The sequence below is a fragment of the Heloderma suspectum genome, chromosome 5 (genome assembly GCF_057233095.1).
Source record: "Heloderma suspectum isolate Gila_16-S chromosome 5, 16-S_ref, whole genome shotgun sequence".
NCBI classification, from domain to species: Eukaryota; Metazoa; Chordata; class Lepidosauria; order Squamata; family Helodermatidae; genus Heloderma; species Heloderma suspectum.
Genome location: NC_139462.1, coordinates 157,157,386 through 157,179,604, shown reverse-complemented (window position 1 = coordinate 157,179,604; position 22,219 = coordinate 157,157,386). Strand labels below are relative to the sequence as shown.

Sequence of the window (22,219 nt, the reverse complement as noted above, 5' to 3'; positions counted from 1 at the left end):
GTGGGGGATGAGGAGATGCTCCTGCCAAAATTCCCTTATTTGCACAACTGTTAAATGTACTAGAGCCCTGACACTGAATGGTTGACCATTTGTGCTTTAAAATTACCTTCCAGTGTTGCATCTATTTTTCTATCCCCTTTTAGATAACATCTTCCAAATGGTTTCCATTTGCCTAATGGACATGACACTAAATCCATTTGAAAACTATTAAGTTAATTAGCTATGGTGCAGGATTGGTATGCTAGAAATTGCGGTTCTGTTTGGCACGGTGGAATGGTGTTGCGTTATTAAAAGCTGGCCGAAATTGTTATATTGCCGTGCAGCTTCACAGTAATAAAAATGCCATAACACCTAATTGTGAAATAGTTTGCTTTTCTTATATCCTGTGTATTTTGCTTGGTATGCTTAATCATAGACAGTTGCATCTGAACAAAACCACAACCAAATTTGAACTGAGATTTTCAGAGAAGAAAGTTGCTGGTTCATGTGTGGTTATCAAATGCGCATTTGTGCACAAAGTTGAGGTGCACAATAGATTAAGGCTAAGCCTATACATGCAGCAGAATGAGGTGGTAGAATGCGGAGGAAGTGGGCTGGGCTGTACCACTTCATGATAAATGTGGGTGATACCATTCTTAATTCTCCCCCATGTAAAAAGCATGGTCTGCAAAGAGAAAGCTAGCACACCACGGAGAAAGATTTTAGACTAGCTCTTTGTCTGCTGCACTGTTTTTCTGTTTGTGAAAATATGATCCCCCATTGTGGCAGAGCGGTACAGTTTATTTTACAGCCTCATTCTGCTGCATGTGTAGACCAGGTTTTAGCGTATTGGTAAAGAAATACTTGGCCTAAAATGATATAGCAATATGACAGCCGCATGCATAACATATAACTTCTGGTCATTTCGCAATCCTAGTTGTGGTAGTTCCAAAGAGTGATGCTTTCCAAATTGGACATGCTACCATATAATTTTGGGCATGTCTGTTTTGTACCCAACAGGCCTGATTTCCTGTCTCATGTGCTGTCACTCCATTTGGTCAGGCATTTACTCCGTATGAGAGCTTTAGGGGTTTTTCTTTAACAGATTTCAAGGTGTTATTAAGAGAATTTGTGGTCTCCGTGTGGAAAAGGATGTGCAGGCTGTGCTCCATGTGGTTGGTTTCATTCTGTTTGAGCTTTATTTTAAAGGAGTATCTTCTATTGGAAATTAGAAAGTGGCTTTCTACAGGAACGAACAGACATGCACACATGCGTGCACACACAACTCCATCGCATTTCTAAAACGTAGACTCATTTTGGACATAACTGAGGATTCACTTATACAAATACTGTGAGGAAAATAACAGTGCAAGATACAATGTCAGCCATATTTCTCTACCTATAATTAGTGTTATATTCCCCTCCCTCAAACTGGGCTTTATTCCCAAAATGTAACTCATTAATAGCCCATCTGTAGCATTTAGGTTTCTAGGCAATATGTTCTTGAGAAGTTGTTATTTTCTTTTTGCTTTTCCCTGGGGAGTCTCTGTTGTATAGACATGGATATGCACATAAATGTATAAAAGAAACTCAGCTGCTTGCGATTTGTTTGACCTTGAGATATAAGATCCTACTGTATATACTGTAACTGGTTGCAGATATCCTGGTTTAAAGAGATTAGGTTCAGATTAAAGGGTAAGGAGAGGAAGCTCATTTATCTTAAGTATCAGCTTGACAGTATCTTTTTCCATGGTCTTGTCAGTCCTGCATTAGTCCCTTAAGTATTTCTCTCTCTCTTTAGAGCACTCGTGAATTGGTTTTCTGATAACTTCTTGTGCTTTTGATCTGTATCAAGAAAGCTTTGAAGTCTAGTGAGATGCATGCTTAGAGCTGGCCTGCAGATCTGGATTTGCCTAAATCAAAGACAAGATTCAGCTTGATTTTCAGTGGTTTGTCATCTGCCCTGGCTGTGCCCCTTAAGATTTTATAAACACAAGTGTGATTGTGCATGTTTCTAAAGTGTTAGAAAAATACAATTCTCCAGGTACTGGGGTGGGACAGTCAAGTCTGCTGTTTGGAAAATGGCCTCCTCTGGGTCACAGGCAGGATCAGCTTGCAAATAGGGATGGTGTGAGCACCCAATTCTGACATCCGTTGAGCGGCTGGCACTCACCCCGGCAGCCTCGTCAAGCTCCGCAGTCACCATTTTTTGAAAAATAAAATGGCGATTGCAAAAATGCACATATTTGCGTATGCCCCAAAATGCACATTTTTGTGGACGCACATTTTTGTGTATGCGAAAATGCACATTTTGAATGCACATTTTGAAAAATGCACATATTTACTTATGTGTGAAAATGCACATTTTTGCAAGAATGCACATTTTGCGAATGCACATATTTACATATGCCCGAAAATGCACATTTTTTCAAAAATGCGAATTTTCATGCATACATAAATATGCACGTCTTTGCGATCGCAATTTTATTTTTCAAAAAATGGTGACTATGGAGCTTGATGAGGCTGCCGGGGTGAGTGTGGACTGCTCGTCAAGCACGGGGTGTGTGTGCTTGAGCATGGTCTGGGGACCGGAGAGTGGGGACAAGGGCTGGGCAAGTGCCCAGAGAACCCAGACGGGGGTGGTTTGCACATCCCTACTTCCAAATGGCACCAAGGGGAGAGACTTCTCCAGGGCTAGCCCAGGACATTTTGCTACCTCAGGTGAAGGACTAGATGGCACCCATTCCACATATAGAAGCCATCCAGACTGGCAACTGAATCTTACTTCAGCACTGACAAGGGAACTACAACCTCCAGCATACCTGAGGGCAGCAGGCTAGTTTAGGCGGCACACACAGCCCTGTACTCCATCAGAGGTGAACAGCCTGGGAGTTCAGGAGGAATGCCTGGGGGGAGCTGTCATTGCTGCTCCCCACACTGCCTAGCATCTGCCGCCCGAGGTGGCTGCCTCCCTTATGTAGGGTGGCAGAAGCAGAGCAGGGTATCTGCAGGTCTCATTGATGGGTTCTGCAGCTCAGGGATTTTCAGTTCAACCTCTTTGCATCCCTAGAGAATGACCCAATCAGACTGCTTCTTGAGGCCAAGGTGTCCACAAGCCATGAGAATGGATGCTATCGTTTAGGACTGGCTGGAGGTTTGTTGAGTGGACTGTGGCTCAGTGGTAGGGCCCCTGCTTTGCATGCAGAAGGTCCCAGATTCAATCCCAGCATCTCTAGGTAGGGCTGGAAGAACTGCCTGAAATCCTGGAGAGCCGCTGCCAGTCAGTGTCAACAGTACTGAGCTCGATGGACCAAGGGTCTGACTCAGTATAAGGCAGCTTCCTGTGTTCCTATGTTCCTTGGTTTTCTTTTTTTCTTTTTCCTTTTGGTAGCTTGGTGCTTCACTAGCACTGCAGCCTTATGGATGAGGCTTAGAAGCTCAGACCATTCACCAGCTAGCTCCCCACAACCAGTGGCCCCACCCCTTTGCAAGGGGAAGCTTGGTTTGGAAAGGAAGGGACCAGTCAGAAGGCTGACGAAGAGCTCCCCCAGGTGTGCCAATATTCCTAGCTTTGTTGGAGGACACTCAGTTATTTTAAAGAAACCAACTACCAGGTTTTTCCTAGGGTTCCCTGAGTGAGCTTGGAAAAACTGAGCTAATTGTGAGGGGAGCTGATGGTAGCTCTTCCATCAGTCATTTGAAACTTAAGTTCTGAAAGTATGCATACAAAATGGAGATTTAGTGAATTAGGGCACAATCCTATGCATGTTTAGACAAAAATAAGTCCTACACCTCCTAGTATCCTCCAGCCAGACATGCTGGGAGTTGTAGGACTCACTTCTGTCTAAACACAGATAGGATTGCATCCGTAGGCCCAGAAATCTTAGTCCCTTTCTCTAGCTACATGAACTGGGATTGAAAGGAAACACTCCAGTGTCTAATTTAAACACATAAGAATTACACAAGTTTTAATACAGGTTTTTACAGGTTTTTATACGAATTCAGTAGGATTTGCCTGTATATAATGTAGTAATTAATGAAGTAGGTGCTTCAGCAGGACTCTTTCTTATGTTGGCTATATGTTTGAGCTAGTCGGGGATTATGCCACCAATGTAATGGCATCATGGTGTCACAAAGCCAAACTGGTTTTGCTGTGATGTGATGATACCATAAAGCCAAATCAGAATGAGGGTAGGCAGCATTGCCCTCATCTGAGTAGACTCCCTGATGATGCCATATAGGCAATTGGATTTGCTGCATGATCCCCTCATTCTGAATGGGTGAACATTTTCATCCCATTTTGCTCTAACATGGCTGAAAGGGCAGACTTTTTCATGAAAATCCCACACAGCCATTTCAGCACAGTCCTAAGTGATGCTTATTTTGCCACAACATCAGTGAATGTGAATAGTTTTTGCAAATTAATGAAATTTAAACAATGTATTTAAATAATATGTAATATGTGCTGACTTAGTAAGACGGCCGATACATCTGAGTGACTTGAATATTAACAAATTTTATTTTCATAGCGTAACTAATGGGGTGCTGGTAACTGGTCCTTTCCAGTATTTACAGGAGAAAATCGTATAAAATCAAATTGTTATGATTTAAACCTAGAAAGATCTCAGCAAAATTATTTCAACTTTTGTCAAGAGTATAATGTACATAAAAGCTAGCCATTAATTAAAGACTAGTTCAGTAGGGTCTGTAATCTGCCTCACACAAAGTAACTTTTGTAAAGAGGCTTTGTTCTGGTCTTTCACAGTATGTGAGACGTATTAGTTTTGGCTCTTAAGAAATGAAGTTTCTTTTGCTTGGCACCAAGACACAGTTGCCTTTTAAAACCTTTCCCTATATCACACTAATGAATGAATAGGGCTATATGAGTGTGTGAATGTTTATGGAACAAGAGCTTTGAATCTGTTAATCAAAACCGCAATATGAATAAACCCTAGTATAATGTCCTTTCCCCCCATCCTATCCACCCCATCCCAATTGATGAAACTGAATGAAGCGTCTCATTGGCCATAACAAACACCACATGATCACAATGATCATATCGGTGTATAGCTCACCGCATACAGTTCAGGTGTGCCTCAGTGCAGAGCCATAGTAAAATAGACACCTGGATTTGCATTTGTATCACCACTGTTTCCTTATTTATCTCACCACGCAGTAAGTACATAGGACTGATAATAAGAGTAGGAGAACCTTTTCACATATGTTCATTTTCCCAAATGTGATGCAAATATTTTACTCATTTTTTAATTCCGTGCTATTTTAGTCATTTGAATTTGTAAAAGGACAGAAAATTCTTGCTGTTTTTGTCAGTAATTTCTGTTAAAAACAAGAGCACAAGTATTAACTTCCTGTGGAATTAAGTGGAGAAGAAACAGTGTCAGATTTCAATTTTGGAAATACCTTTTTTGTGTGTGATCATGCAGATTTTGTAAGCAAAATATTTTGAAGTGCTGCATACTAACCATCCGTTTGAACAGTGGAATATTGTTGTTCAGCCTCACAAATAGGATCAGGCAAGCCCAAGAGCAAGATCCAAGAGCAAGAGGGACACAAAGTCAGAAAGAATCCAGTCAGCTCTGGTGCATCTGCGATTTGTCTTTGTGAACTTTTGCACTGCGAAATATGTTGCATCCCACAAAGCATCCCTGTTAAATGGAGGCTGGCCTACACAGGGTCAGAGGCAATAAAAAGATTTTTTTGCTATCACAGCAAGCTTTATTTTCCCAAATAAGAATAAGTAGCAGGTATTCATTTTATGGGAGAAAGTAAAGGGATGCAAACCAGGATACAATTGTGGTCTTCTGAGAGTTTACATACCCAGAGAGCAAGTCTGTCTTTGAGCAAAAACCATATCCATAATGAGTTGAACTGAGACTCAAAACACATTAAGACCTTTGAATAAATCTTATTTTACTGCTGCTCGTACCATTATGGACTTTTCCTTTTCTGCCCTCATGATAAACCCCATTTAATTGTCTGTGACAAGGAGCAGGTTTTGCCCTCTTCCCTCAACTGTAGCCCATATTTCAGCCTTTTTATTCTGAATAGTAGAAATGTTATGCAAATAGGTGCCCCTTTTTGTCCTCTTTTTTGGCAATTCATAAAGGGCCATCCCACCCTTCTCCCTTGATCTCTTCTTCTTTCTCTTACACAAACATATACACAAGCCTGCCCGCCCGCCCACCCACACGCACACACACACACACACACACACACACAAATACACAGCTCCCTGAGCCCACTTAGTTCTTTGCACTGATTTTAATTAATCTACCAATTTGACCTTTTTTAATTTAAGAAGGGATGTCTTGCACCTTTAATATGAGAATTTATACTGGAGGACAGTCTTTTTTCAGCTTTCAGCTTTTTTCTTGAGAGTCTCAATTGAACCTTCAAAGAACAGTTTACTGTTTAACTACCTTTATGAACAACATAGAGGGTTTAATCCTTTCTGCACCATGGGGCAATCTACATTACAACTTTGAACTGGTTTCAAACCTGTTTTTAGTGATTACGGCTACCAAATATAGGAATTCTGGGAATTGTAACTCTAGGAAGAGGGGCTGCTTGGGCAGGGGACAGGGGTCTCTAGCAAAGAATTCTCACTACCCTCATGAAACTGCAGGATCCCTTTAGATAAACCGTTTTGAAACCAGTTTAAAGTTGTAATGTAGGTTGGCTCCATGATAACTCACTTGAAAGTAAACACAGCCATTTTAGAAATCCATAGCAAGTGATGCTGTTCCTAATAAAAGCATTATTTTTTTTTCATAACGTTGGGAGCAATCCTATGCATGTTTAGTCAGAAAAAAGGTCTTATAACTACCAGCGTGCCCCAGCATGGAGTATGCTGTCTCAGGGCATGCTGGGAGTTCTAATACTTTTTTCTGTCTAAACATGCATAGGACTGTGCCCTTAGTCTCTTTTAAAATGAAAGGAAACCAACAAGGATTTCAGAAGACAAGAGAAAATAAAAGTGAGTCCAAAAAGAGATTCTTGCCGGGACGTGGTTAAGGTCTCTGTTAGAATCCTCTAGCTTTTAATGGCATTTTATTGTAAGAACCTTGCTTGTAGCGGGAACAGGCTTTTCCTTTTTTGGTAGAAAATGAATGAACCGACATTTGTGCTGATGATAATCTTACATCAGCATGTCCCACAGAGCATGCAAATAGAAAGTTCAGAAGTAACTCATCCTCCGAGCTAAAATCACATTCAGTATTACAAAATAGCAATGGGAACTGATAAAAATTGTGGAGGCTTGACCTAGATAAACATGGGGGCATTTAGTTGCATATCCCAAGCAATAATTCAGAACCTTGCATCTGCAGGGCTGCTCTGCAAATTTCACAAGAATCTTTTGATTTTTTTTTTAACCCATATTTCCAAAACTTCCTGTTTCCAGATAGGGCCGGATATCCTTCACATCCAGCCCATCTTAACAGCGATTTAGCTTATGTCACTTCCTTTCTGACTGTAGAACTAGAAGGAGTTACATGCAGGGAAATGAACACAAATGGAAGGAAACCCATGTGAACTCTTGTTGGCATCCTCCTTCCCCTTTCCCACCATGCAAATATTTTTGTGTGTGTATTTTCAGTTTGGATCTTGAAGGGTTTGATATTTTCCCAGGCTGATAATAAGCTGTGAGCTCAGTCCTTGGAATAGTGTTCATCGCACCAGTTTGGATATAACCACTTTTCAACATAGGCTTCTTCAAAACCTGTTAGCAGAATAGTGATTTGCTTTTTCATTTCCAAATCTTGAATAATGGATTTCTGTGTAAACTCCAGCTGCAGGTTCCGGTTCCACCTCAGTTCTTTCAACTGTATCAGCTCCTCAATTTAATTCAGGGGTGCACAACCCTTTTGGTCCTGTGGACCACATCAAGTGGTGCCAGGGGCCACATATGCTCATGGTTACATGTGTGCTTGCACACACACAAACATGTGTTCACACACATGCATACATACATACGTAAGCCTCATAGATAAGAAGTTCACTTGCTAGTACTAGCAATAAAAACCTGTCCCTTATCTCCAATTTCTGCTGAGAGACCGGAAATAAGGAAGGGTTTAATATGCTAATGTTAGCAGGGGAAACATCTTCCTTTTCTCAGATCTGTTTCTCTTGCTAGCTGTAGCAAGTTTACCACTTCCTTGTCTCTGAACTCTCAGCAGAGAAGGGAGATAAAGAAGGGTTTCTTTGGCGGGCCCTTGGGCAGGACAATCCCTCAGTGAGTCAAGCTTCTCACCACCATTGTCAACAGCTGCTATTGCTTCTCCTCCTCTCTCTCATCTTTGTCAAGCAAGTAACTGCTAGCAGACAGAGATCCTGTGAGCAAGTAGGCAATGGGCTCTCTGCTCCTCACCACCACCATTGTATGAGCCAAAGCAAGAGGCAGGTGAACAATCAGGTTGCAATGGGGAAGAGCAGGAACAACTCCAGAGGGCTCTTGTCAGTGGGCCCCTGCTGGAGTGTGGGCCCTCGGCAGGTGCCTTGACACTGGCCCTGCTCGCTAGTACTAGCAGCAGCAAGAAAACCTTTCCCTTATCTCTGATCTGATAAGGAACTTAATTAAAGGCCCCTGGTATGTGTGTGTGTGTGTATACACACACACACACACACACACACACACACACATATATACGTTTCACTTGCAGTTGTATTGCATGATGGGTTTTGTAATATTAAGGTTTAACATTGTAATTAAGCTATTCTTAGAACTTCTTATGCATTTGTTTCTTATACAAAAGGTGAAGAGAGTTTGGCATGGGAGGTTAAAATATTGTGGGAATGCAAATACTTTGGTATTAAAAGGTTAAAATATCACAGGAATCAGACAAACTGTTTGATATGCCCATGCGCACACGCACGCACACACACATACAAGGATGGCCACCAGAACTTTTGGATCAGGGTTTGAAATGACAGAACCACAGGATTTGACCTGCATTTCTGTTTTGGTTTTGGTTTTTTGCATGTTCAGCAAGTCAAATCTTCTTACCTTCTTTCCACATGTCTTTCAGAGTTTGTCCATTCATACTTCTAAAGAGCTTTCAATCTATTTTTTTTAAATGATATAATACTGCTTGCAAATTTTGCAGAGCTTTATGATTTGAAACACAACAGATTAATGGCTTTGTAAAAATGTTCATATGGAGTCCATAGAAGGCAACAAAGGAGGGAGTTGTTAGGAGTACATTGAAAGAACACACCAGTTATTTTAAACCAGTCCTTGGCTCACTTTCTACATATATAGGAACATAGGAAGCTGCCTTATACCAGATCAGAACATTGGTCCATCTAGCACAATACTGTTGACATTGACCAGCAGCAATATACTTGGCTTCAGGTTGAAGCTCAGTCTTCTTTCTACATGTATCTCAGAACAGTCATGGGCAGTAGTAGGATTGTCTGAAGCCTTCCAATGCTAGTCCTGGAATTGTCCTGGCTGATGTCTCACTCCATTGGTGGAGCTGGACCAGGGTAGGTAAAAGGAGCATAGGAATCAGCCTTATACCAAATCAGATCACTGGTCCATCTAACTCAGTATTGTCTACTTTGACTGCTAGTGGCTCACCAGGGTTTCAGACTGGGAAAGACAGGTGATTTTGGAGAACCAATCTCTTGCTAAAAAGGTAAAGGTGTCCCCAACCAGTCGTGTCCGACTCAAGGGTGTGGTGCTCATCCCCATTTCTAAGCCGAAGAGCCAGCGCTGTCCGAAGACGCTTCCGTGGTCATGTGGCCGGCATGACTGAACACCGAGGTGCACGGAACGCTGTTACCTTTCCCGCCGAGGCGGTACCTATTTATCTACTTGCAATTTCTTGCTTTTGAACTGCTAGGTTGGCAGGGGCTGGGACTGAAGACGGGAGCTCACTCCGTCACGCAGCACTCGGGTCTCGAACTGCTGACCTGCCGACCTTCCAGTCTGCAGTTCAGCGTCTTAACCACTAAGCCACCGCAGCCCCCTAATCTCTTGCTACTGGGGGATATAAAGACTCACAGATGTGCTGAGATTCCTCCATCTGGTCTACTCATCGCTGCTGATGTTCATAGCTGGGCATATAACCAGTAGCTCAAAATAGGACAAGAGGTTGGGATTTGAGGTGCCACAGTCAAATTGCTACAATTGAGAATTTGATTGGCATGAGCAGGTGATGGCAGCAGCAGAAATTTTGCAAAAGAAAATGTGATTTGGGTTCCATTCCGTACCATGCTGAGTAAGAGTTGCTGGATCTTCACCCTGCATGGCACAACACTTTATCTCATACTAATGACTCTATCTCTCAGCCTCATTATATATTTGCATGGCCCCTTGAAGCACCTGGGAACAGCTGCGACCTGTGGTCAGCTCAGATGCCATGTTTTGTCACAACGCCATGTTGGGAACGATGCTATATCATGATATAGATGACAGCCCTCACTGGCCATGCTGCAGTTGCACTCGGAAAATAATCTGTTTCAAAAAACTAAACAAAACAAAACACCTTGAAGAAAGATGCTCTTGTCCCTCCCTGCCTTTCCTGCTCTGTCCGTCTGATATTCTGAAAATATTTCAGAGGGGTAGGTAGCCCTGTTAGTCTGTTGCAGCAAAAACAACAAGGGGTCTTGTGGCGCCTTGAAGACTGGCACATGTATTTATTCTAACATAATTTTTCATGGACACCGCCCACTTCTTCAGATGCATGAAATGTCAACCTCAAATTGTCCAAGCTATATACATACATATGGGAGGGTGGGGAGATGTAAAAGGTGCTGTCAGAGGGGACTGAAATGCATAAAAGTACAAACAATGATTATTAGTTGTAATTAACAAAACGTTGTTGGGCAATAACACCGCTGTCATGGCAATGTTGAGCCGATTAACATAAATAGTGTGGTAAAAAACAAACAAACCCCTTTGTCTTTATTCAACCCCTCCGAAAAAAGTTGCATGGCACTTTTGCCCTCCTCAAGACACCCCCCCTCTAAAATCTGTGAAAATATATATAGAGAGGCAAGGCCTTCCTTTTACCAATAGGTAAGGCTGCTTGAACTTTTACAAATCTCCTTTGTGCAACATTGCACATTTGTGCAATAGATCCCTTCTAGATACTACTGAACCTAACTTTTAGCTTTAGCCACTTTTGGTCCCCCTTTGGTTCACTGTTCAGGAAGGTCTGAGGCAGATTGTTTCTGATATTCCTCCGTGTGTGTGTGTGTGTGTGTGTGTTTCGTTCTGTTATTTTAGATTGATCTAAATCACTCTATCATAGTTTGGACGTATCCACTACAGTATTTTGGACGCTAGATTCTTTCATTATGTGCTAACTTTTCTTCGGACAGTTAAAAAGATAGAGGAGAGTTGGTGTGTGTGTGTGTGTGTGAAAGAGAGAGAAGTATGCTAAAATCCCCCAGGGATGTTTCTTTCCCCCTTTCCTTCCTTCACTTGGAGACTTCCTGTGTACGTCAACGCCTGTAATCTCATGTTCCAAAAACAGGCTTAGCTGCACGGGTTGGGGGGGTGGGGAGAGGGAGAGAGCGGTTTTCTGTAATTAGTTTTATTGAAATGCCCTCCCAGAATAATCAGGGTATCCAAGATGTGAAACCAAATTTGCTGAATTGGGGCTGTGGGTGTGCCTTCAGCACTTACTAATGAGATCATGGAAGAGAGCAGGAAATCAGTGTCTAATGCCAAAAAAAAAAATTCTTTCCTCGTTTTTTTCTCCCCCTCGCCTTCCTAGAACAAATGTTGAGAGGTTTGCACTAACAGACTTCCAAACAGTGAATCATTCATGAGGGTATCATCTATGTCTCTGTGAATACGTCAAGAATTATGAAAAATTAGTGACTGAGCTTATGTGTTTTCCTGTTAGCCTCCTCCTGTCACCACACATGCATTCCTTTTTCCTTTTGTATCATGTCTGTTTGATTGTAAGTGTGCAGGCAGGGATTATGCCATCTTTTAATCATTGTACAGTGCCTAGACAACTTTAAAGTTCAATCATAAATGTGGGAGGAGCAAAGTGGCATATTGTCCACCATCTCCAAAGCCTTGCTGGCCCCGACCCCACTTTTTGCTGTCAGCATGTTGTCACATTTTGTTTTTTAAATCCCTCTCATTCATCCCACTTCGAGCAGAAGAAATACTTCTGCTTGTGGATCTAGGGTTAGAATTGCTCTGCCCCAGTGTGTGATAAGAACAATATATTATTATATTACCAATGAGTGCAATTAAGATAGTAGCTATTCAGAAGAACAGCACACCATATCTAATAGGGGCATTTGATTAACTGCCATTTATTTTAATGAATGGGAAGTTAAATTAATATCCTTTAAAAAAAACTTGAGTGCATAACTTTTTTTTATTTTACCGTTTTATTTTATTCTTTTAAAATTGTATCATCCTACGTAAAGGTACATTCAGTGTTTTAACACAAAATGCTTTGAACTGGCTGTTTATTACTATTGTCTTTTGAGTTTCCTCTCCCCTGGATGATAATGATCAGCTTGTAGGATCTTCTCAGAAAAATTTAGATTTGTTTTTACATAGAAGTCACTAATCTGGCCAGGAAATTTCACTCTTTTGAGTAGACCGTTTTTCATTAGGTACATCACTGGATTTCGTTGAACTGCTTAAACGATCTTTTGTGTAAGTAGAACTCGATGTGGAAGAGACGTTTAAAGGAAAACATATGTGGGTGCTCAGCACTAGTTTGCATTTGTTACATCCAGGCACACAGTTGAGTTACAAGCCAGCCTTTTCAGGGTTAATAGTTCCTGAACCCTCTCAGGTGTTGAGTCCCTCTGTGAATCGACAGGTATAATTGTCAGGCTGAAGCCCATGTGTATTAAGAAAGTATTCACCCTGTCATAGATGTACAAAACAAGTGATGGGGAGGAGAGCAAAGCAGACATCTTTGCTTTGCTCTATGAAAATAACATGAATTGAGTCTTAGTGCAACTCCACATGTTACGATTGCTATGGGAAACTTGGGTGCTACACTGGTTTCTTGCAGCAACCAACTCATGTGACATGGGTGTCATCCACCTACATATCTGGAAACTCTGAGCTCACAGGACAAGGGTCTTCAGACAGCTGCACACCTAGGTGTATGACATAGAACACAGAAAGCTGTCAGGGTTGCCTCTGAGCATATAGAGTGTCAGAGCAGTTCAGATTCTGAGGAAGAGCTGAAATATATGGGGAAGGAACTTTCCCAGGCTTCAGAGGCACAGCTGGACAGAGAGCCCCCCCCCTTCACACAGCCCTGTGAGTGATAGCAAACAGGGGGAGGCGAGGGAAAGACAACCTGAACTTCTCCGTGAGCTCTTGCCAAAGGAAGTGAGGTGGGTGGCTACTAGGAAGAGGGTCTTTTCTGCTGTGGCAACCCAGCTGTGGAATGAGCTCCCGAGAGAGGATCGCCTGGCACCTTCATTTTACTCCTTCTGGCACCAGGTGAAGACCTTTTTATTATCTCAGTATTTTAGCATTTTAGCTTCCTAGTCTTTTAGCTTTGGTGTTTTAAATCTGTATTTTAAATCTCTGCATTGCTGCTAGGTTTTATTCTGGTTGTATTGTTATATTGTGGTTTTAAGCTTTCTTATTTTATATTGTTTTATGCTGCACCTTGTGGTTTTAATTTTGTGAACTGCCCAGAGACCTTCGGCTATTGTTGGTATAGAAATTAAATAAATAAATTCAGTTAAAATCTGGGAAATATTCTCATATGGTAACTATAGTTAAACTACTGAAGATGTTATTTTTTTTAAATAAAGCAAGATGTCAAGGCATGGTGGTAGTTCAGACTAAAAGAAAACCAAACATACCACTGCAACCCTGGAAAAACCACACTAGGTAATTGGGTAATCAGTCTGGTTGGTAGGCCATGACAAAATTATCTGAAGGCATTTTCTAAAACCACTTAAAATATGAGCAGAGAGATGCGAGATGGTCTTTGAAAATGAAAGGTTGTAGCATCACTTGGATATGTAGAACAAGAGTATTCATCGATGGTAGCAACATCTTTTTTAGGTTTTTGATGAAAAGAGGTTGAGAAAATAATATACTGTAGTCAGTTGATGGCCACCCTGAGCTGCAAGCAGTTGGGTGTCCTGTCATGGTCTCAAGCAGAAGCCCACAGCTGTCCAAATGAATGCCTGAGTGTGGGGCAGGTGGGCAGGCAGGCATGAGCTGGAACTGCAGGACCATGGATAGCTCCATGCTGACAAGTTGCTACAACAATGTTTGGAGCATAACTGAGGCCTTTTATTCCTCTGAGGCCAGAGTTCCACTCCTAGGCTCCACCCCCTTCCTGAAGATTAGAGAGCCTTAAAGGGGTACTCCTGTGGCCAGGAGCCTAGCATTCTGTCACCTTTCAGCCAGCTGCTGCCTTACATGTTGCCTGTGCTTGTGAGCAGGCACCAGGGAGCATGAGCCCCCTGGGGTAAATGGGGTGGGGGAAAGGGGAATTTGGCTCAGGAGTCCCAGTTTGGCTCAAGGGGCTCCTGGCTGACAAGGTCTGGCTCGGGCTCATTGTTCAGCACCTCTGTGGCCTGCATAGCTGGTCTTCTTGATCCAGCTGTTTTCTCTTTCTCTATGTCCAGGGTTGGAGTCATGACTCTGAGCCGCAAATGCTGGGAGCTGGAATTTAAGTTCCAGCAGGATCAGGTAGAGAATGGAGGCAAGTTCGATAGGAAGGTCAATCAGGAGACAGAGATGCTTGCAAGCCAGCATTTGAGATGAGCTACCTGTCTGAAGGAGAGAGAAACTTGATCAAGGATACAGGCAAGCAGATAGGGAAGCTGGCACACTGGGGGTGGGTGGGAGGGAGGCAGGGAGACAGGGTGAAGCAGAGGAGAAACTGTCAGACAGAGATACTTGTAGTAAATCTAGGCAGACAAAGAAACGAAGCCCGAGTCTCCCTATTCCCAAGCCTGACTTGGAACCAGTCATGGTCAGGCCATATCAGGAGGAACCGATGGGCTTCATGGAGAGTGGAGTGATACTGGGACCACAGTACTGTCTTCTCATCCTCTACTCTGCAGACCCAAGTGGCTCTGCACAAGATGTACCTGTGTGCCTCTGTGCTGAATTCGGTATGTGGTATTGGCATGCACATGACTGATGCAGCCTGTGGTGGTGTAGCTGTTGACAGCGTAGTGACTAGACGCTACAGAACCTTGCTTACTGTACTAATGAAGGTGATGCTTTCACAATTAGCAGCTGAAAGGCCTACAGTAGTTCCTGTTGAATTTCACAGTGATAAAAGTGGCTATTTTTAAAAATTAGAATTCAATATAACTTGTTCTTTGCTGGATAGAGTACGTCATTTTAATACTTTAATTTTTTGCTGTTGAAATTTACATTGCCCCTTCCTATGCATAAGGTATTGCCTGATCAAGCAACCTGCAGGACATCATATAGTAATATTTTACTTCTTGAAACATGCTCTTATTCATAAGCAGCATCACTCTAAAATATGTAGTTCGATAGAAACTTTTATTCTGTTTCTATAGATGAAATAATATGATATGGGTGTGAAATGTGTGCATGCAAGTTGTCTTTCCAGTGCTGTCACTTGAAAAGTTTTATAATCATTATGAAATAATATGAATAAAAATATTATTTTAAAAATGGATCATCTCGTCAGTCATGAGAATACACTTATAGAGAAGGGTATATGATTATCTTCATACAAATCCTAGCATCAGATGACATCTTGATCTAACAGCGCCCCATGTTCTTTGTGAAAATTCATGAAATTTTAATGTACTTAGGTACTTTGTTGTGTCTGGGTTTCAAAAGGCCTGTAATGGGCAGAGGTGAACATGTTTTGACATCTAGAAACTACTGCAAACATCTGATTGGCATCCCTCTTGTTAGCTTGATAGGGTCAATTTGCCCTTTGTTGTTGGGCATGTATTATTAGCCATGGTTTGTTTTTATGGTTGCACATATCTCTCTTAGGGATGGGTGAATCTGTCAGCTTGGCTTTCTGCTGTATTCCATTAAAAAAACCCTCAAGTTTTTTCTCTCCTGAATATGAATAAATTTGTGAATTTGAATAAATTCTTATTAAAAACAATTTATTATTATTTTTTTAATTCTTGGCTGCCTTTCAGGGCAGAAGCCCTCCCAAGGTGGCTCACAGCAATAAAATACATAAAAACAGTTAAAATATTAGAAGTGATAAAAACATAAACACAATAAAATAGTGATAAAAGCAACAATAAAAGCCAACAATAAAACCAACAGCAACAGCAACAACAGCAATCATGTTAAGAGAAGGCCACAGGAAAATAATACATTTTCAAGGCCTTGTTAAAAGCCTGCAATGACAGAGCATACTGGACCTCCGATGGCAAATTATTCCAAAGGTGTGTGGCCACTGCAGAAAACTGAAGTGAAAATCTCACCCATCTACATCAACCAAATTCAGTAGGTACAGTCATTTCCAGCACGAAGAGGGCCATCATGTACCAGCCTGCCATATAGCTGTTAAAGGTGAGGAGCCTATCAGAAAAAAAGAGGTGGCATCCCTCATTCAGCACTAACATGGCTGAATACACAGAGATTCAGCCCAGACTTGTAAGAGCAAAGCACTCAAGCTCTGGGCCTGGATGGATGAATCTGTCTGTTTTGGTTTCTCTCATATTCATTTTTTTAATCATTTTTGTTGCCCTGAATATGGAGAACTTTGCTGATTTGGGATAATTCTTATCAAAACTGACTTAAAACAAAATTCTCACCCATCCCTAATCCTACTTCCACCACAGAGAAGTTTCAGTTGTAATGCTACTTGGGTTTGGTTTCCTTTGGCTGAGAGAGCGAGCGTGAGAGCGAGAGCTGGAGACTCATGTCCTTCTACATTTATATGTGCTTTATTCATAAATATACAAATAGAGCATAAGCAGAGGCAAAGCGATACAGATCCATTACCGCAGATCAGAGCCCCAGAGAGAGGGACTGCACTCTAGAACAGGAGTCCACAACGCGCCATCCGCAGGCTCCTCCAATGCTAGGGGGTCCCCAATGTGGTACACATGGGTACCCGATTTATTTATGCGTTTATGTATTTATTTATTTATGCATTCATTCAATTCATTCAATTTTTTAAGATACGTACATGGATTTGTATGAAATACAAACAACTCTCTACCCATTATACATGGGTTTCAACAAAAGTAGACCAAATATCAAAATAGGTATCCATTTGAAAGTGACATCTATAAGGCCACTTTCAAATACTGAAAGTGTTGTAAGGTCCTCAATTCATTGTAGCATAGGAGGTGAACATTTATCCTTCCAATGTTGTAACATTAGTCTTTTAGCTGTTAAAAAGGTGCAGAGAATACATTTATGCTGCTTGGAAAAATGAAGTCACAAAATGAGTTTCTCCATTGGGGGTTGGACTCGATGGCCTTGTAGGCCCCTTCCACCCCTACTATTCTATGACTATTCTATGATTTGTGCTGACCATTTCTTAATTTCCATGAAGCAGGGAAATAATTTAAAAGAGCATGTACATCAGTGAATATTAAAGACTGTTCCAGTACAAAATTTATCTGTGTAATAACCTCCTCCTATAGCAACTACTGGACATTGCCAAAACATAAGTTTAGAAGAAGCATTAGCTCTATTGCACTGCCAGCAATTAGCTGAATTTGACAATCCCTTATTAAAGAGATGTTGCCATGTCCAATAGACATGAAACAAAAGATTTGCTGAATAAGACGCAGCCTAAGATCTATAGGTGCATTAGGTAGATGCCAAAGCAGTGATCCACTGATTAGGCATTTTGTGGTAGTGCCCACAGCATGGTCTCAAATTCTCAAATGTGCCCACGGGTCCAAAGAGGTTGGGGACCCTGCTTAAGAGGTGCCTTCAGCCAGTCTCCAACTTTCTCTGTGTGTCAACTCTGCCCACAACTCTCTTTCTGTGTTTGGGCCAACCCACACATTAAATGCACGTGTGTCTTTCTTTCAATGGTTTTGCCAGTAGTGACACTAGTGGGGCGTGCTGAATGTTTTTTCTTGTTGTGACCATTTAATGCTTTGCAAATGACCCCACCCCTTGGAGATGCTATTGGTTCTTTTTCCTCTGCTATTTGGCATAAAGCTCATTCCTGGGAAACAGTGGGTTGGATCTAGAGTAAGTTAGTTGCATTTGGGTCCCATTTAAATAGTCATGACTGAAGTCCCATTGATTTCAGCAGGAATCAACAGTGCAATCCTACATGCCCATAGGTAAGTGAGTGTAGGATTGCAGCCTAAGTGCAGCTAACCTGGATCTAACTCAATGTGTTCTTCTCTTCATTTGCTGAAGCATTGTTGTTGTTCAGTCATTCAGTCGTGTCCGACTCTTCGTGACCCCATGGACCATAGCACGCCAGGCCTTCCTGTCCTGCGCTCTCTCCTGGAGCGTGCTCAAGTCCATATTCATTGCATCAGTGATGCTATCTAGCCATCTCATCCTCTGCCGTCCCCTTCTCCTTTTGCCTTCAGTCTTTCCCAGCATCAGGGTCTTTTCCAGGGAGTTTTCTCTTCACATTAGGTGGCCAAAATATTTGAGCTTCAGCTTCAGTATCTGTCCTTCCAATGAGCACTCAGGGTTGATTTCCTTTAGGATGGACTGATTATTGACTGATTTAGCATTTGACTGATTTAGGATTGCTGAAGCATAACTATCTTTTAATCCTTCCTTTTTTCCTTTAGGAAGAGATGGGGATTGCGTGTGAGTTGCTGGAACCAGACTCGGATTTCCTTAAGTGCAGTGTGGGCTTTCCCTTCATGAGATCAAAATCCAAGGTAACGAGTTTTGACTTCCAATAGCTCTCAGCTCCTGTGTGTATCAAGGGAACTTGTGGGTCACAGACCACTTTGCAAATACACTGTGGCTTTGCGCTTTGACCACAGAGATGTTGTGGTCACCTCTCTACTCTTGCTATGAGGTGCTCCTGAACTTTCTTGGCCAAGCAGAATTCAGTGGTAGTACTGTGACCACTCTTTATAGCCAGTGGAGCCCCAGTGAAAGCGGGCTGGCTATTCGCATGGGAGTTCTGTGGGATTTCCTCAGCAGAGTTTGGAAGAGGGCTGTCCACCATTTCTGTCCTTTGTTGCCCTTCTGTATCATCTATTCTCTCCTGCTATGCAAAGTATGAAAAGGTCAGTTATTTACAGCACGGAGCCAATGAAAATAAATTTTATTATTGCTACTTTCTTTCCAAGTTTTTATTTGTCATATTTGTTCCATTAACTAGTGGGCTTGTGCTTTTTCATTCTGATGGTGTTGCTCAATGTTTTCAAGCTTAATTCTGTACAAGGCTGGGCTAAGACATTTTGCTGCCTGAAGCAGAGCAGCAAATGGCCCTGCCAAGTCAAGGTTAGAGATGTGAAGGCCTGGAAAAAAATGGAAAATTTTGGGGGGGGAAACTCTGTTTTTTTCCTGAGGACCGTTTTTGTTTTTTTTCCAGAAAATTGGAAAAATTTAACAGCATTGGATTATGAAATATTTTCTTTTAGAATTTAAGACAAAGTATTTATATATTGTTGCCTAGCCTTTACTCCCCCAAAATGATTTCTAAAAGCTATGTAATAAGAACACTTTTATAGAAAAACTAGAGATGTAAAATGTCTAGAAATAAGGAAGCCTTGAGGGAAAATATTTTTAATCCTCTCTGTAAGATTCCCAGCATAGTTTTTTCATTCCTTATTAAAATTATTGATCATAAGTATATTTTACTGATAGACATTTTCCTAGCATGTCACCATTGTGCATTCTTGACAGCTTGAGTTTTGTTCTACAGAGTCCTGTGTTTCTGATGCTGTAGCAGTCTTTTAATGTAGTTCTAATCTATTCAGACAATAATTACAAATTTACTAACTGAGTTCACTTTTAAAAGTTTTAAAATATAATGATGATTTTATGAGCAAACTAAGTCATACATAAAATAACTTTAGGAACAGAAAGTCTGCTTTATGTTCCTAAAGCAGCCCTCCCCAACCTGGTGCCCTCCAGATATTTTGGACTACAGTGCCCAGCATTCCTAACCATTGGCCATGTTGCCTGAGGCTGGTGGGAGCTGAAGTCCAAAATATCTGGAGTGCACCAGGTTGAGGAAGGCTGTCTTAAAGCAACAAAGTGATCTATAAAGAGGGCTAAAAAAAAATAAGTATTGCTTCTTTTTCAATTTTTCCAAACTTTCAAGTTGTTCTGAAAATCTGGAAAAAAAAACATTTTTTTCCTTGGCCTCAAAATTCTGGAAATTTTTACATCTCTAGTCAAGGTGCATAGTATCCATGGATGGTCAAGTTAATCTGAAAATCCCACAAGCACCTCTCCCCACTCCCTAGCAGTAAAAATACAATAAATCAGCTAATGATTTGCTGCCTGAGGCAGCTTCCTCACTCTGCCTAATGGTCAGGTCAGTTCTGATTCACTGTGGAACCATTAAAGTCAGTAGTCAAATCTGTATTGACCATTGCTAACATAGTTCTTTCCTGTGCCTTCCTATTCCCAGTTCCTTGAACCTGGGAGGGCAGACCATGCTGAAGAAAGGGGAGGTAGCTGGTTTTTATTGTAGTAGAAGTCTATGCAAGTTTTCTATGCAAGAAAAGCCCAGTGCCAGTTGCATTGGTACTAGAGCATGGCTCTTTTCTTTGGGCTTAATCTCCATACAAGGGTGCCGTAAAACTTATGCAAGTCATCAGCCCCTTCCCACCCACCCACATACCATCAAAAGATCAATGGGTATTCTCAGAATTGTTTATATGTCTGCAGAATCCAAGTTACACCAGATTTATCTTACCAGGGCATCATAAATGTACCGTGGCATGATACGTATACATGAAGGAAAACGGCCCTGATGTGCATGTAAATAAATAGCAGTCAAGCAAATCAGCTTTTGAGGAGGGAGGGGCATGCTGGGGGAACTAACTCCATCCCTCCCAATCCACCTCTTGAATGATCAGACAGAAGATACGTGTATGAAGCCATGGCTGCTGGATTGGGTAGGAGAATCACATACAGAGGACTATTCAGATGTGTGATTCCCCATGAAGTTACAGATGCACACCGAACACTTATAGGGAACTGTATAACATGTGTATGAGGACACATTGTGTATGGGGAACTATAATTGGGGGGGGGATGACCCCCTGCCCCAGTCTGGCCCTTTACAGACCTGATAATGTCAAGGAGGGCATGGCCACACTCCTGACATCATTTGGACCCCAGCTCTGGAGCTCTTCCAGCTGGTGCTTCAGTTGGGATCTGGCCCCATGTCTTCTGCCATTGGGGAGGATGCAGGGCGGGCAGAGTCTCCCCAGCTGAAGCACCAGGTAGTGCTACAGCTTCATGTACCCTGTGGCTTCCCCCACTGGGGAGGGGGTGGGTGAAGCTCTTAGCATGCCACTTGCCTTCCCAAGTGTATTAAAGGAATCCCTGCTGTTATCTCCAATCACTGATTTCCCTTAACACATCACTCTCCCTCCAAAATAGTGGAGATAACAGCAGGGATTCCTCTCCCCACTTGCCCTGAAGGGGCAGGGCTTTGGGTGGACAAGTGGGGAGAGAGGCTGAGTCCCCATGGGCCGGATGGGCCAGCCTGGCAGGCCAAATTGGCCTGCAGGGCAGATGTTCCCTATCCCTGTTGTATAGAAAAATCATTTCAAATCTGGAACATGACTAATTGTGCTAAATGTATACGTTCTAGAAAAATGTCGCCCTGTGATGAAAGTAAGGTATTTACTTCAAATATGGGCCATATCTCTCACGAACAATAACCATAATGTGATAAATGCTGCTTTCTTTTCCCCGTAGTATGAGTTCAGCGTTATCTTTGACACCAGTCATCTGTCTGGGGAAGAGGCGATTCTTTCATTCCTTGCCACTGCTCAGAGGTAACGTAGATTTCACTTTCCGTCCCCAGGCTTTATCTTAGCAGGTTGCAGACATCTCTCTTGCCTGGCACATGTCTAGCTCACACAAACTCTAAAATGGCATTGGAACTCTTACAGTTTTTCTTCCTTGTACCACTCTCCCCCGTAACAATGCTCCAAGCAAGGAGAAGATGACTGGGTAGTGTCAGGACTGGACTCAGCACCTAGCAACTTCACCGTTCACTACTGCATCCGCCTTGGGCTCCCTTAATTTTTTCCCCTCCAGCTTGGTGCTCCAAGCAGTACTGGGTAGCCAGGTCTAGCTGCTGTTTAAATTTCCCACAATACTCCAGAG

The 22,219-nt window shown here is 42.1% G+C and overlaps 1 protein-coding gene across 9 annotated transcripts in view; it reads left to right on the top strand.

Annotated features, from left to right (window-relative positions):
- The window catches only part of ITGA9 (integrin subunit alpha 9), a 331,280-nt gene that overhangs the window by 226,686 nt on the left and 82,375 nt on the right, over positions 1–22,219 (top strand). For all 9 annotated transcript variants that reach the window (XR_014792283.1, XR_014792284.1, XM_084857953.1 and 6 more), the window contains 2 exons: positions 18,700–18,792; positions 21,806–21,885. Coding sequence is in view for 7 of the 9 variants with exons in the window: in XM_084857953.1 (XP_084714079.1) it covers positions 18,700–18,792; positions 21,806–21,885 (173 nt within the window). In the remaining 2 variants the exon portion in view is untranslated. The remainder of the gene's footprint in view (positions 1–18,699; positions 18,793–21,805; positions 21,886–22,219) is intronic.